The 15,695-nt window shown below is 41.4% G+C and overlaps 1 protein-coding gene across 2 annotated transcripts; it reads left to right on the top strand.

Moving 5' to 3' along the window:
- Positions 1-4,421: 4,421 nt before the first annotated feature.
- gng7 (guanine nucleotide binding protein (G protein), gamma 7) lies at positions 4,422-14,887 on the top strand. 2 transcript variants are annotated; one of them, XM_035994909.1, is made up of 5 exons: positions 4,422-4,538; positions 7,666-7,809; positions 8,969-9,084; positions 9,318-9,473; positions 9,536-14,887. In XM_035994909.1, exons 3-4 carry the CDS (start codon positions 9,004-9,006, stop codon positions 9,441-9,443), a joined length of 207 nt encoding a protein of 68 aa, XP_035850802.1. In that variant the 5' UTR covers positions 4,422-4,538; positions 7,666-7,809; positions 8,969-9,003; the 3' UTR covers positions 9,444-9,473; positions 9,536-14,887. The 2 variants fall into 2 exon arrangements, with proteins under 2 accessions (XP_035850802.1, XP_035850801.1); XM_035994908.1 differs by having other exon boundaries at positions 9,318-14,887.
- Positions 14,888-15,695: the final 808 nt, after the last annotated feature.

Here is a 15,695-nt window from a genome sequence, read left to right as displayed (position 1 = left end):
TCATATTCATTTATTTAACATTAAACACTTTGGGTCTCCATAGAAATCTACACAGGCAACAACCAAATTTCAATTAGGACCAGGCAAAGTTCACCTCACCGTGTTTTAGCACTGGTCATGTTGCTTAAGAGCATGTTGTACAGCAGAGGAAGTGTGGTTCACATGTGTTTTTCCATAGCAGGATGAGAAACATGACCCTGTGACGCTGAAACGAAGGGCAGTCGGTAAAATCTAAATACACAGAAAGGGTTATTGTTTTCTAGTCTAACTAAGGTATGTTCCATAAACTCATTCCTACCGACAAGGACAGGTTACAGTTCTGTCGAGTTGAGCTAAAAGGCAGAAGATCTAAAGGAAACCAGTGTTGCTCCAGCTCACCCCTTTACATCTTGTGTAATCGCCTCAGATCCTCACAAGCTGTTTTTTGCAGACAGGGGGTGTAAAGTGGGGCATATAGACTTTGTGGGTAATGTAGTTTGGTACTATCCTGTCGCTCTGGCCCTTCATTCCTGCATGGTCCCTATTGGTGTTACAGCCAGCATGAGAACAAGGACACAAACTGTGAATCATCTTTGTATTTTTTAAATAAATTCCTCAGCAGCATTTACGGCTTCGGTTTTGCAAATTCAGTTTTATTTCTTTTATGCACTTATTGTTTTTTGTAAATGATTCTATTGCTTTATCTTTTCTTCTGTTGGGACTTTTATTTAACTAATTATGATGTATAGATATTTATTCTAGCAATAGTCTTCCTATTAAGATATACTGTGCTGATGCATCCTCTGAATAACGGAAAATAACATATATATAGATGATAATAATAATCAAATCTGCAAAATGATTTTCCTAATAAAAATGTGAACTGAGGAGTGTTTCTCTTCTTTTTGATTTTTCTCCTCTTGCTTGCCACTGGTGTGTAATGACTCAACATCACTTGTGCTAACGTTGCTAACAGAGGTTTGATGACTTTTAGCCATCGGTTGGTCCACCACTTTGATCCAGATTGAAATATCTCAACAACTACCTGCAAAACTATTGCCATTCTTATTAGCCTCAGTTGCTCTTTGTGTTTACTGCTAAATAACAAATGTTAGCATGCTAAGTGGCGAAGGTAGTATTCAGATTTACTTAGCAGAGTTTTTAAGTAAAAGTAATAATACATGAAAGACATGCATTAGAAGTCAAGTGTCATTCAAGTACAAGTATTATTAGCAAACTGTACTCAAAGTATCAAAAGTAAAAGTACTAATTATGCATAACTATACTACAATAGACCTTGCCTATATTAGGCCTATATTAATGTATACTTTATTAATCCCGCAAGGGGAAATTACAATGTTTTTTCACTCTGTTGTTATTATACACATTACACACATGCCTGAATTACACACACATGCTCAGTACCTATACATGCACTAATGGAGAGATGTCAGAGTGAGGGAGGGCTGCCCATGGAAAGGCGCCCCGAGCAATTGGGTCCGTATGGGGACTTGAACCAGCGACCCTCCGGTTCCCAACTCAACTCCCTACTGACTGACACCCTCATATTATTGTTATAGCCTACTTACTGATGCATAAGTAAAAATCTACTGTTGTAGTTGGTCATGATGGAGCTCATTTTAACTATACTGTTGAGTAGTCAAGGCATCATATTTTATAAGCTCATCATGTAGCCTTTTTTATGTGTCAAATCTTCACCTGCAAGTTGTAGGCTAGCTACAGCTGTAAAAGTAGCATGTAGCATGACATGGATACACTTAAAGTAGGCCTACCTCCTAGGCTACTTGAGTACAGTTCTTGAGTAAACGTAGTTACATTCCACCACTGCATGCTTACACGCTAAAGTAAAATGGCTATAAGCTGTAGTAAATAGGCCTACCTGTTTAGCATCAGCATTTTAATTATGAGCATTTTGCATTTTAGCCCAAAGCCTCAACACACACACACACACACACACACACACACACACACACACACACACACACACACACACACACACACACACACACACACACACACACACAAACACACACACACACACAGACATAGAGAGAGAGGGAGATGCTGGAATCACAGTCTCCCACTCCTCCTTTCACTCTCACTTCTCTCTTGTCCCTCTAACATCTGCTTGGGGATGCTGTGCCCAGTGCGGTTACTATGGAGACAGCGTGACGTTAACGACGGTTGTCGCATGAGAGTGTGGTGTGACCCTCACCCTGGTGGAGACAGATGCGTTACGACAAGCAGAGGTCTCCCATGCTGCTGCTGGAGTGTATAACAACGCAGAAAGACGAAAACTCTTACCCCTCCAGGCCAGTGTGGCAACCCCTCTCCTGGTTCTTAATGAGATAATCTTATTGTCCACAAACGCACAAACAAACACACATAGCCTACACGTGTGCTTCTACATCTCGGAAAGCTGTGTGCACACATGACAGCTCAGAGAAAGGGATACAAGGTGTGTGTGTGTGTGTGTGTGTGTGTGTGTGTGTGTGTGTGTGTGTGTGTGTGTGTGTGTGTGTGTGTGTGTGTGTGTGTGTGTGTGTGTGTGTGTGTGTGTGTGTGTGCGTGCGTGCGTACGTGTGTGGGTGGGTGGATGGGTGCTACCTCTGTCAGCCTGAGAGCATCTTTTAATCGTGACTCATCGGGCTTCCACCGCTCATGTCTCAGAAAATGAAGAGCTGCTGTAATCCACTGTAACCACACTGCCTCCTCAACAAGCCACACGAGAGGGGTGGGGGGGTAGGCAAGGGAATACAGAGAGTGAAACTGTAGAAAGAAATGAGACAAATAAAGGAGAGAGAAGGAGAAAGAGAGGGCTAAAAGGTGAGGAAATGGAAGAGAAATGTATATGCATAATTTCACACTTCAGTGAAAATGAGGCCAATGCGGTTCTCTGTGTTAGTTATAAATAGCTCTCCCGAGGTTAGAAGTAGCTCAAAAAGGGGTTTCCATACAGCCATGAGGAAGATATGGCTGTAGAAGTGTGTTTATCAAAGCAGCATAATTTCATACAGGCTCCCTACATCTCCTTCTCTGTCAGTATCACCAGGGTTTTATGGCCCCATCCTACTCATCAGACCTTTTGCCCCTCTTCACCACAGAGCCAACCGTCCACATTCGCCAATAGTCATGCTGCAGATGCAGCCCTTTTAGCTCCGTGTGGAGGAGTGGACTACAGCTCGGTGGAAACGGAGGATGCGTGGGCCTGCCAGGAATAGCAGGAGCGGCCCACACCTCCCCGAAGTAGACGGAACTACGGCTGGGTCAATGGCGCCGCCGTGTGGCAGCACAGCGCAGTGGAGTCATGGGGAGAAGAGTCATTTTGACTGTGTGGTACACAGATCGACATGGGACACAGGCTACAAGACAGGGGTGGATTGCAGGTTGGGTAAGTAGGGAGCTGGGTTAGGGTCATGCAGTTGTGAAATATGGCTTATTGTATGCAGACCTTGCAGAAGAAAAAAGGACAGGCCAGTGTACTTAATTCAAGCACTAACTAGTCCAAAACCTACAATGAATGTGGAAAATTGCCGGTTAAGTGTCATGCACTACAGTCTTTATCTTCATTAACTGCAGTGATAAGGGAAAACAAAGTAAAATAAATCACTTTAGTTTCCCCAAAGCCTGCAAGATGAAGAGGGTTATAAAGAGAAACGCAGATTTTAGAAACATGTTTGGTGCATTTATGGTATGATTACATATTATATTCAGAAGAATATGACAAGCAATATCTTGGAGACATTTGAAATAGACGACATAACCAAAATCTGAAATTGTATACAAAATCACGGGCCACTCAAAAGATGATAGGCTACAGCATTTTTGGATAAGGGTCATCAAAGGTATTTTTAGTTAATTTCAGGCATTTTGTTGTAACCTATTTTATTATTTGCCTAGCAATGGTTGTCATTTAGCCTATAATAGATTAAAACGACCAGGGATGAATTAAATGGTGGTAAGAAGCCATTCAAAGTGTCACTACAGATCAGTGTTCCAAAAAAAGAGGTTTCCAGGGGTTCCAGCAAGATCTTTTTTGACTTTATTGTCAAATAAAGGTAGGCTATACACTGAAAGCAGAGGAAGACATTTTCTAAAGTAATTTTGAATGGGGCTTTAATTCATGCAAGTGTCAATCTACACGTCAAAACATCCATCCAAACGTATCGGGGCTGCAAAAGTCTTTGCGGGTCCTGATGGGGCACCAGGGTTCCCCAACTAAATAGATAACTTCGAATAGCCTACATCCATTGAAAATAAAACCTATGCATTCAAACTCCTCTTGTTTAGAAGACACTATATTTGTGAATGTTTGTTTGGGAGCCCCTGGGTTAAAGGTGCTGTCACCGGATCGGATGAAGGAAGAGAGACGGAGAGAGGGAGGGAGGAAGAGAAGGGAGGGGGGTATAGAGGAGTGGACAGACACTGGTAGCAAAGGGGGAGGCGTTTGGCTCGGCGAAGACGGGGAGTGAACGAGCAGAGAGGGTGAGAAACCAGCGGATCTGGCCCTTTAAATCACCAATACAGCGCATTCGGAGGTGAGTTTGGAGATATTTGGGTATTTTTCTCCCTGTGTATAATAATTGTCTTCGCGCCTATGCAACCCCGGCTTCTCGTCACCGAGGGTGGCTGCAGCGGAGAGGGGCTTCATCAGTGTCACGAATCCGGTTTTTCCCAGCCCTTTGCCGGCAGAGAGGGTGGGGAGGACCGGGGACAGGGTCAGTGGAAGATTTCCTACAGCTCGTCTGGACTCTGAGGACGCACAAGACACTGGTTCCAAAAACCTCTGGATTTTATATGCTGAAGTAGGCCGTGTGTGCCGATCAGTTTGCATAATAGCGGAACATAAAGGCATGCGCTCCAGTCTTGTGCCCATTGTTGTTGGATGGGTTTATATTGGATGCAGGAGCCTGCCTCCCTCAAAACGTGTCACCACCCTGCTCCCACGGCTAACGATTAGGGCCTATTTGCAGAACTGAAGCGGTCTAGTCTGGTCTTCACTTGGGAAAATATCTCTGGCTCAGATATGTGCACAAGGACTGCTTGTGCTTGCGCGCACTGTGCGTATGCGTGTGTGTGTGCGTGTGGATAGCCATTGGAGAGAGAGGACATGCTGTTCTATCCATCAAAATGCCCGCATTGTGTTTTCACACGGTAGAGAAGCAAGCAGGGCCTATAGCGGAGGACATGGCTCCGTACTGCAGGCCCGATCAGCGCCCAGGAGCCGCTAGGATCAATAAGGATTGATGCATTTTTGCGCGTCTTGAGAGCGGCTGTGTGCTCGCTGGCTGGCTGACCGGGGCCTGTCCAGCTCTGGTGATGTGTTTGGTCCTGTCCAAGTCAAATGACCATCTTACAGTGCCTATATGTTTGCATCTGTGCATCGGCTTTACAAGAAAATGTTTTCTATTTGGGGGCGTAGGAGAAGAGAGATTTTAATGCGGAGGGGCAGCGATGCTGGTTTAGTGTACAGCTTCCTTCTCTCAGCACGGAATGCGCCATAGCAGAAAGTTTAGAAAATCAACAGGCTGAAGGAATCAAGGCACTCGGTTTAAAATATCACTGAAGTGTTAAAAAATTGATTTAGGCTGTATATTTCTGAATGGTTAGTTCCCTGCGAGTTGCTATTGTTGCTTATGCATTTGAGAAAATATGAAAACATAGCCTACATTTCTGAACAGCCCCATCATTTTAAATTGGAAGTTCACTTCCAAAACCAGAAAGCAGTAGTTTGTGAAAGGTACAACAGCTTTTAAACAAAGTGGATAAAAGTGCTGTCACCTCAAGCTAGTGTATAGTGTTTACTTGGTGTAGTATTAGTGTGAGTTGCTGTTGTTCATATTCATATCTATATTCTTCTGTTGGCTATCACTGGGACACTCCTCAAACCCTGACAGGGAATGAGAAGATATGTTGTGATGGAAGGGTTGTGCGTCTGTGTATGTTTACAATTGTATTAAACACATACATCTGTTCACACGATCACCTCCTATTTAGGGAAAAAGATCAGGGCCTTATATGGTGAACTATTACAATCGAGGGTTACATTTAAGTCAGAGTTGGGTTTAAGCATGTAGTGGACTGTAGACTAGTGTTAGGGTAAATTTCTAGAGTGGGTGAAACCAAAAAAAAACCTCAAAAATTGATTCCAATACGATATTAAGTTATACAAAGGCAGATACATATACTTTCTTTTTACTATTACAAGCATCTTATTTAGGAGAATGCCATGTGCCAAAATGTATGAGGGAAATGCATTTATAGGTTACTTATAAATACATTTTTGGTACCACTAATTTAACACACATTAGGCATTTCCTTTTACTCTACTCTGTTAATAACTGTTATAACTGTTGTAACTAAAAGTTAATTGTGTGTTAATTCTCTGAACTAACAAGTGTTCATGTTTCCAGAACGTGATCTAACATGTCACTAATGTAGTCTTTTTGGCAATGATTATATCAACGCTAGTATTGATACTCAAAACAAGATAATAGTATCGATATGCCCACCCCTTATCTCCAGGGAATTAAGGAAGTCATTTAAATGCTGTCAAAAACAAGTTTGCATGTGTGTAAGAGAGAGCAAATATGCAGAAAAGGGACAGAAATGGCGGTATTTTGCCTCTAAGGGTCTAGTTGGGATTAGGATTTGAGCTCAGGGCTAAGATTAGGATTAGGGTTTGGTTGGGAGACACTTAATACATGTCCTCAGAAGTATAACAATAATACAAATATGTGTTCAGAGACAGAAAGAGAGCGAGAGAGAGAGAAGTGCATTAGGTATTATAATATAAATCTATTCACTCCCTCCCACCTCTCTCTCTCTCTCTCTCTCTCTCTCTCACACACACACACACACACACACACACACACACACACACACACACACACACACACACACATACACACGCACACACTCACACAGACAAAAGCCCTAATTACAGACATGAATCTCTGAGCTACTCCATGGTAGGAGTAATTAAAGCAGGAGAGAGGGCAGCACACAGAGAGACACAGTCGTAACACACTCACAGTGGTGTATGTGAGGAACGAGGTGCGTTTTGATCATATGCACTGGTGGGGAAACTTCTACACTCTGCTAAAAAATGTGTAAAGGAAAGAAAGTGGAGGTTTTTAAATTAATCTTTGACAGCACAGGTATGAAAGGACTTCCTTTTTTGGATCAGCAATGCAGGAATGTCCTACCATCTGATCAATGAAGTTGTATTACTGGTTGTGATGACAGATGTTGTAATATAAATGATAAGGCTGATGATGACAGTTTGGCATTGAAGCAAATTCTATTCTATAATTGAAATATGAAAACTTGAATGTGGGATAGTTTGAGATTTTTCTAATTGAAGTCAGCAATTATCCAGATTCACAATTCTATAGGAGTGGCTGTTTAAATGCAGATTCCCCTCTCACAGTTGTTATATTGCCAGTCACACTAATTACTAAAAAAACAAAAACCTCCCCATATGGATCCATGGAACAAAATCTTAAATGCAGTTTGGAATTTGTGACATGAAACATTTTTAGAAGCCCAGGTATACAAAACTGCAAATGGATTTAAAAAAAACAACCTATAACATATTTAACATATCTGCCTGTCTGTAACCTAACTGTGTAAGCAGCAGCCATCTCACCTGCTTTTTTACACAGTCAAGCCAATGTGAGCTCAGCTGCAGACCAGCTCTGTCGTTTTGACTTGGCAACTGTTTTTCCAGCCGTCCCTGCACCGCTCAGATCTGCATCCAGTCCCATTTGTGTTCAGAGAGAGTCCTGTCTGCCTACCATCAGTCAGGTGATCCTCTATTACCTCTGCTATGCTAAAAGCTTGAAGAATATTTAGCACGAATGACAAACATAGATCTATTAATCTAACAGATATTTCTTAAGTTAGTAAATCAAGCTCTATATAGTATACTGTGCATATCACCTCCATAAACTGTATTTTGATCAAGAAACATATTCATATTTCCATTTTCTTTATTAATAATGTTGCACCACCAAGTAGTCACCTCACGGTGGTGCTGTAACTCTGCAACGAAGTGAAACTATTGAGGACTTTAAGGGTGATTTAGCTCATACATCAGAGCAGTATATAAGCATTATGTGCATATACAGTATGCATATGTTTATATACATCATGCAGAATACCCCAGTATATACTCCACAGTGGTGGAAGAAGTAAAAGTACCAGTACCACAATGTAAACCATATTCCATGACAAATAAAAGTCTGGCAGCAGTGTCATCAACAAACTACTAACAACTAAATTAAAGTAGCAAAAAAATAAAAGTATTCATTATGCAGAAAATGGCCCTTCTTAGAGTATATTATTATATATTATATTATTGGATGATTAAGACTGATGCATTAATGTCTAAGCAGCATTTTAATGTGGTACAGTAGTTGGTCAAGCTAAATTTAAATACTTTATTCTGTAGTTTAATCTGCAAAGGAACTGTCAGATAAATGAAGTTGAGTAAATAGTACACTATTTCCCTCTAAAATGTAGTGCAAAAGAAGTATAAAGTGGCATAAAATGAAATCATCAAAACTGTATTTACCGTAAGCACAGTAAATGTAGTTACACCATCACTATCAACAATCGACAACTTGACCGACTACAACAAATGTACCTTTTATGTGTCATAAAATACAGTATATATGGTACACACATAATATATTTGCTTTGCTAAAGTTGAAATGTAAATTTCCAAGCCAGACCTCATTTCGCCATGATAGTCTTGTCCTGGTTACACACGAGACACAAATCAAAACAAAGTTTTGAAAGCATGTCAGTCCACTCGTGCAAAACTATGTTCCAAAGTCAGATTTTAGTTGCCAGGAGTCACCTTGCCTTTCCTGCATATCGACATGAGGCGGGCCAGCATATTTGATGAAATCATCCATCATTATCTGCATAGCAAACAGTTTTTACTCTCTCTCTCATTCAGTTTTCTCCTGAGTTGGTGTATTCTGATGGATCAGTATGTCTACCAATAATAATATCGCCCAGGCCAGGAAACTGGTGGAACAGCTGAGGATTGAGGCAGGGATTGAACGCATTAAGGTAGGACAATAGTTTACTGCCGTGTTTGTTGTATGTATGATCATGATCATGTGTGATACCTTCCTCTTGCTCCTCCTGCTTCCTCTCTCATCTACGTCCCTCACAACTCCCTTTCTTGTCCACCATCATCTTCTTCTTTTCCCCTCTACTTGTCAAATTGCTCTCCACTCATTTAAATCCTCTACCTTCTTCTTCTCTCTCGCCTTCCCTCACCTCTCCCGCTCTCCTGACAGGTGTCCAAAGCAGCAGCAGACCTGATGAGTTACTGTGAGCAGCACGCTCGTAGCGACCCTCTGCTGGTTGGGGTTCCCACCTCCGAAAACCCTTTCAAGGACAAGAAGCCCTGCATCATCCTATAGCCGCGCTACGCTCCTCCTGCCATCACACACAAACACACACACATTTCACACACACACACACACACACACACACACACACACACACACACACACACACACACACACACACACACACACATTCATACATACTCATGCACATACAGACAAACATCAATGCACACATTCAGTACTTAAATTGATCCCCAGACACACACACATCACATGCAAACACACACTTTAAACCTATTTAGCATACACACACACTCCCAAAATAGCCACTCTGGAAAAGCGCCATACCCTGGAGCCGCAGCTAGAGGGCAGGTATCTTGTTCTCTCGGTGGCTGAGATCAGTATATCACTGAGGTGCTTTTGGTAATATTCATATATGCTGGTAAATTAACTACAAGTGTCAGCTTAACTTGAAAAAGAGATTTGGACATTAATAATCAGTAGGAAACCAGGATATTTGTTCCTTGTTTTGTCATGAAATGAGGGGTTGGGTAAAGGATGGACAGCAGTGCCGTAGGCAAGGAGTGGGAGGTTGCATGTAGGCAACAGAAATGGGCAGTAGGCGCTCTTGCCGACCATGCCAAACACAACCTGGTTTCCCATTAAAAGCTCAATAAAAGCTTTTTTTGTGAACGTTTTATAAAGGTTTGAGAGATTTTCCCACAAACCTGCCATGTGCTAAATTACAGCAGCTTATTTCGGAGCGAGTGGCCAAAGCCTTTGCCTTTATCAGGCTAGCATGTTCCCACCCAAACCTGTATCAACAGACCTTCTCTGCCTGTGGCCTCACTGCAGCTGTCTGCAGCCTTTTGGCCAAACCTCCAGCTGTGCCAACCTGTACAGAAAGTCGTCTCTAGATGCTGATCTGCTGTCACCGATTCCACTGCAGTTTATTATGACTGCTGTTGGTTGAAATCAATGTCTAAGCTGACCTCAGATCTGCACCTATGACGGGAACATTGTGAACTGCTCTACACAGAACTCAAGCTATTAACCCTGGACGTTTACTGCATTTTTCTTAAGAAATACTTGTTTGTGAACTCAATGTACGTTTTGATATTTTATTGAAGCATTACTTAACGGATTAGATAATACTTTTTCTATTATTGTTTTGCTTTGACATAGGTGTTGCCCCTGGCTGAGCAGGTTTTTCTTCCTGTCTGACGTTAAATGCTAGTATTAATGAAACAACAGGAGATCTGGTTGTAAGCCAGGGGTAATACCTAACCAGATACCTGCTAGAATCTTAAACACAGGTTTCTACTGTACATCAAGCCTCCCTGTGCTTTACCTTGAGAGAGGGCCAGGTCACAGGCTGACCATACCTTAGAATCAGTCTGCAAGGACTGCAAGGCTGGAGGAGTAAACCCAATCTTAAAAAGTAAAAGTGAAGCTGTAGAAAAGTAGAAATGAAGCTTTCCATTTTCTACCTTCTCCTCTTATGTTTGATTCTTTTCGATTGGCAGTTTGCATAAGGTTAAGTGAAGAGATATATTGCATTGGATAATGCAAATATGGAGATGTTTGTTTTGTTTGCTTCTACAGTAGAGAAGGGGGATACCTCTGGCTTTAAATCCGATTAGAATTCATATGACCTGGCTTTACCAGTCTTTAAAGTTTCCAGTCTCCCAGTTTGAGCTCAAACTGGTCAGGGACTGGATCGGTCCCATCTTGAGTTTCCTCTGTCCTCCTCTCCTCCACAATGCTCCTCCTCTCTGACAAACCAAACTTGATTGTAAAAGCTGAAGATAAAGTGAGAAAAAAAATGAAGTCAAGAGAAACAAACTAAGTGTATAAACTTTCTTTCAGACGTGCAGAAGTGATAAGTTGAAGAGTAGCTGTTTTGAGTTTATTTTTGAGTTTCTTCTTTCTATGGAGTCCATGGAACCTGGTCAGTTGAGTATTACCCTGTACAGTGTTTGTAAGATGCAAAATCTAAACACAGAATCCCTTTCTGTGGATGTTGGATTTTTTTTTAGTACTACTTATTCTGTTCTGTCAGTCACCGTCATGTCTGTCTTCATTTCATCTTTTTTTTGTTATTCGGGTTTTAGAGGCTTGTGATAGCGGAGGATGGTTTTAAACACAGATACAAATACAAACACCTGATAAAAACAAAAGCCCTGTTAAGTTTAGGATTGTATCCTGTTAGAGGATGAATCAACATCGGACCTCATTCCTGTGGCAAAAACCAACCTCCTGATCTATACTTTAACACTAGAGCAGCCATTTTATTCTCAAGTGTTGGTTTTGGTGGGACAGGCAACTAGGACTACACACATGCACATAGCACACACTCTCTCTTGCTGTTATTTTTTAGGTTTGATTGTCACAGGTCAAAGGTTAAAGGAGCTGCGGGGCTGGGCACTGAGAACTGCTTTTGATGGTTAATTGCTGCATTTAGCCGAGGCTTTTGTCAAGAGTAAAGTACAGTGAAAGAGCAGGGTGGAGGCATTTGGGTAGGACTTATGGCTGCTGATGGACTGTCAGGGGAGTTGAACCCACTGCTTTTCTGTCTCTTATAACTTGGTCAATATGAGCCACCTGCTGCACTGACATTTGAGGTTGAGAGGCGATCACTTGTTTGTGTGCACGCAGTCTGAAAAACAGACGCCTTGTAAAAATACCCACATCAAAAAGTAAGTTAGTGGTGTATTTAGTCTAGAAGTGTTATTTTCTTTATACAAAATTTAAAGCTTAATTTTTCTGCATTTTTGTGACAGAATGAAAATATTTTAAAATTAGATGCCCATGACCAATTTGTGAACTTGTCTTTAAAAGAATAGTTTGACATTTTGGGACATACGCTTATTCACTTACTTGATGAGAGAAGATTGATACCAATCTCATATTTAATGAAAGTGATACTGATCTTCTCATCTAACTCAGCAAGAAAGCAAATAAGCGTTTTCCTGAAAATGTGAAAACTATTTCTAAATCAAGGTTGAATTGCTAATTAACATCACTGCTTGTTTACTGTAGGCGATGGATCCTGGTACAGAGCCCTGCTTCATCTCTCATTTGCCTTTGTTCCGAACACAGAGAGCAGGCAGTTCCTAAAGTACAGAGAGAGCAGGAGCTGGAGAAAGGCCATAGAGAGAGCTGAGACTGTGTGTGTGTGTGTGTGTGTGTGTGTGTGTGTGTGCGTGCGTGCGTGCATGTGTGTGGGGGTGCCGGGTGCTAGTGTTTGGTGGCTGAAAAGGATGATTTGGCAGAGCAGTAGGCAGAGAAGAGAAAATAGAAGTGCATGTGTGTGCATTTTTGAGTGTGTATTTGTTAGAGAGGCACAGTGTGTAAGAACACACAGTGCCTCCAGTGCTGTGCAGAGTGTCACATAGTTATGTTACAGTACTGCAGCCCTGCCATTCCAGGTCAGGGTGAGTCTGACCAGAGGAGAGGTCATGAGTCAGAGCAGCATGTATGGTCTCCACTCACTCTTTTCATCTGTCAGATGCTAGTGTGCTCATTCTGGAGAAGAGAAAACAAGGATTCTGTCACAAGCTAAAATCGTTGAAGCGTGGGAAGCCATTTTTATGTGATGACCAAAAATAACCCCAAACAACCCACAAAGCTGACAAATAATTTCTTTTTCTGTTTAGCTCTGTCTGTGACTGACTCCACTACTACTACTATTATATTAACTGCAGTTTATTTTCACCACTCAATAAAGCCTCAGAGACTTTAACAAATAGTTTGACATTTTGGGAAACATGCTGATTCGCCTTTTGCAGAGGGTTAGATGAAAGGATTGATATCACTCTCATATTTATCTGATCAATATGAAGCTAAAGGTGGCAGCTAGTTAGCTTATACTTAGCTTAAAGACTTGAAGCAGGGGGAAACAGCTAGCCCGGCTCTGTCCAAAGGTTGTTACCTCTAAAGCTCACCAATTAACAGGAAATATCTCATTGAAATATTGTTGAATCATCATCATTGTGAAGTTGCTAGGCAACCAACAGATGCTCCACGTTTCTAGTCTATGCTAAGCTCACCAGCTTCTGACTAGAGCGTCATATTTAGCAAACAGACATGAAAGTGGTATCAATCTTCTCATCAAACTCTCAGCAATTATTGTATTAGGAGTATTTCCCAAAATGTCAAACTATTCCTTTAAATTAAATAAAATCCCTTTATCTAAATCTGTAGAGATAATTGAAGAGATGGTTTGACCTGATTGAGGTTGATATGGATGGTGGTCTTTTCATCACTAAAACAAAAACAAGGAACAAGCTAAAGAAATGGCTACAAACAGAAACCTGAGTGCAAACTGCAGTGACAGGTAGGAAGTAATTTAGAACTAGGTATCTGGGATACGTTTACTTTCCCCATAATTTCAACTAATGTAAACTTAAAGCTATAGTGCGCAAGTATTTGACATTAATGAACGTCCATTACATTCAAGCCATTGCCAAATGAGTTGAAACAAAGCTAATTAAGCCTATCAGCTCCAGAAAACTCTCTCTGCATTTCTCAGCATGGCTATGTTTACAAAATGGTGTAGTCCGGTGTAATTTGCACGCAGAAGCTTTGGAGACAATGATGACATACAAATTACAAGATAATAACCTCTTCTGAAGATGTTTTTTAATCCTCCGTGTTAGCAACTGTGTGGAGGAGGGGTGGGGGTGCGATCACCGAAGGCTTGTATCATGTGGATGCTCCGACAGTGTTGTTGTCATTACTTAGAATTCCTCATGGGGGCGACAGAAACTACGCACCATAGAGGAAATAACTGATTTGTTGTCAGTGTTCAGGAAAGGAAAAGCAGTTTCTTGTAATTTCTTTGCAAGGTGCAGCCAAAGGATTACAACTGCAGAAGATTTACACAACATAAAACCAGCATGCATACATATCAGCACGCACACGCACATACACACACTGCTGTTGTCCTGGAGATGTCTGACAGATGCTTTTTTTTATCATTGTTGTTTTTTAATCATTCCATAGCTGGTTGGGCTTAAATCAGAGACGGCCAGCCTAAATTGCTGACAGTTTGTCTGATTGGTTGTTAGTTTGCCTTATAGTGGCGTATATTGTTTTAATGCTGGTTTTGGGGATATCCGATCAACAGAATAAACAGTGTTAAAGTAGAACATGTGGCTCAAGATGGAAATCTACTGGTGTTGTGACACAAAGCGAGCCCGGTGAAATTTATTTCAGGTCAGGTGGGGAAAGTTGAGGCTCCTCACTGGTAGACTTTGAAATTCAACCTCACTGAATCGGCTCTGAGCCCTTCCCGAGACTCATCTTTTGTGTTCTCATCTCCTGTGTATGCATACAGTATATGTATCTTTTTGCCTTGATTGATTATGAAGAAAATATATCTATTTTTTGTAACTGTTCTCTGATGTGCCATAACTCATGTTTTCTTGCACACTGTTAATATTTTGTGGATATTGCTGTTAAAAAGATGATATTGAGAAGTAGATAACATTAATAAAAAGATGATATAACAATACATGCTCTTGAGTCATTTTAATTTTTAATTTTAGCCATGCTAGTGGCATAGCTCTATGAATGGCAATGTCAGTCTGTCGATTGGTTCCCCATTTTGGTCCAGACTGAAATATCTAAACAACTATTGGATGCAACACTACTTAAAACAGACATTCGTGGTTCCTGCTAGCTTGGGAACAAGATGAATCTGCAAGCTCATGTTTTATTTGCTCTGACAACTCACATTTGCAATTAGGTCTGCCGATGTCAGACAAAGTCTGATTGACTTTGGTGATCCCCTGATTTTTTACGTAGCACCACCATGAGGTTGACATTTGCAGTCTAACAACAACTAATTCAATAGCTGGTCAGACAATTTAATTATACCATAAATGCAGTGGCTAGAAATGGCGATAGGTGTAAACCGAGCCCTGGGTATCCTGCTGTGCCTTTGAGAAAATGAAAGCTCAGATGGGCCGATCTGGAATCTTGCTCCTTATGAGGTCATAAGGAGCAAGATTACTTCCCCTTTCTCTGCTTTGCCCGCCCAGAGAATTTGGCCCGCCCATGAGAAAGAGAGAGACATCATGGCTTTCAAACAAGCAAAGTGGCAGTTGGTCAAGGCCACACCCCCACCCTCCACCTTGCCCCTTCTCTCCTCCTCATTAGCATTTAAAGCTACAGACACAGAAATGGCACATACTAAGGAAAGCTCATTGTGGGACTGGCTCTAGTGGCTGTAATTCTGCACCAAGGCTGAATTTCGGGAAAGAGACTTCAGATACAGTATTAGGGGACCACTAAGGCCTAAATAAAAGCATCCAAAAG

The sequence above is a fragment of the Sander lucioperca genome, chromosome 18, assembly GCF_008315115.2.
Source record: "Sander lucioperca isolate FBNREF2018 chromosome 18, SLUC_FBN_1.2, whole genome shotgun sequence".
Lineage (NCBI taxonomy): Eukaryota > Metazoa > Chordata > Actinopteri > Perciformes > Percidae > Sander > Sander lucioperca.
This window is presented reverse-complemented; position numbering and strand designations above follow the sequence as displayed.

Coding starts and splice junctions, on each gene's coding strand:
- gng7 (XM_035994909.1), top strand. CDS start 9,004: ATGTCTACCAATAATAATATCGCCCAGGCCAGGAAACTGGTGGAACAG. Junction 9,085..9,317: donor CAGGGATTGAACGCATTAAG/GTAGGACAATAG, acceptor CTCTCCTGACAG/GTGTCCAAAGCAGCAGCAGA.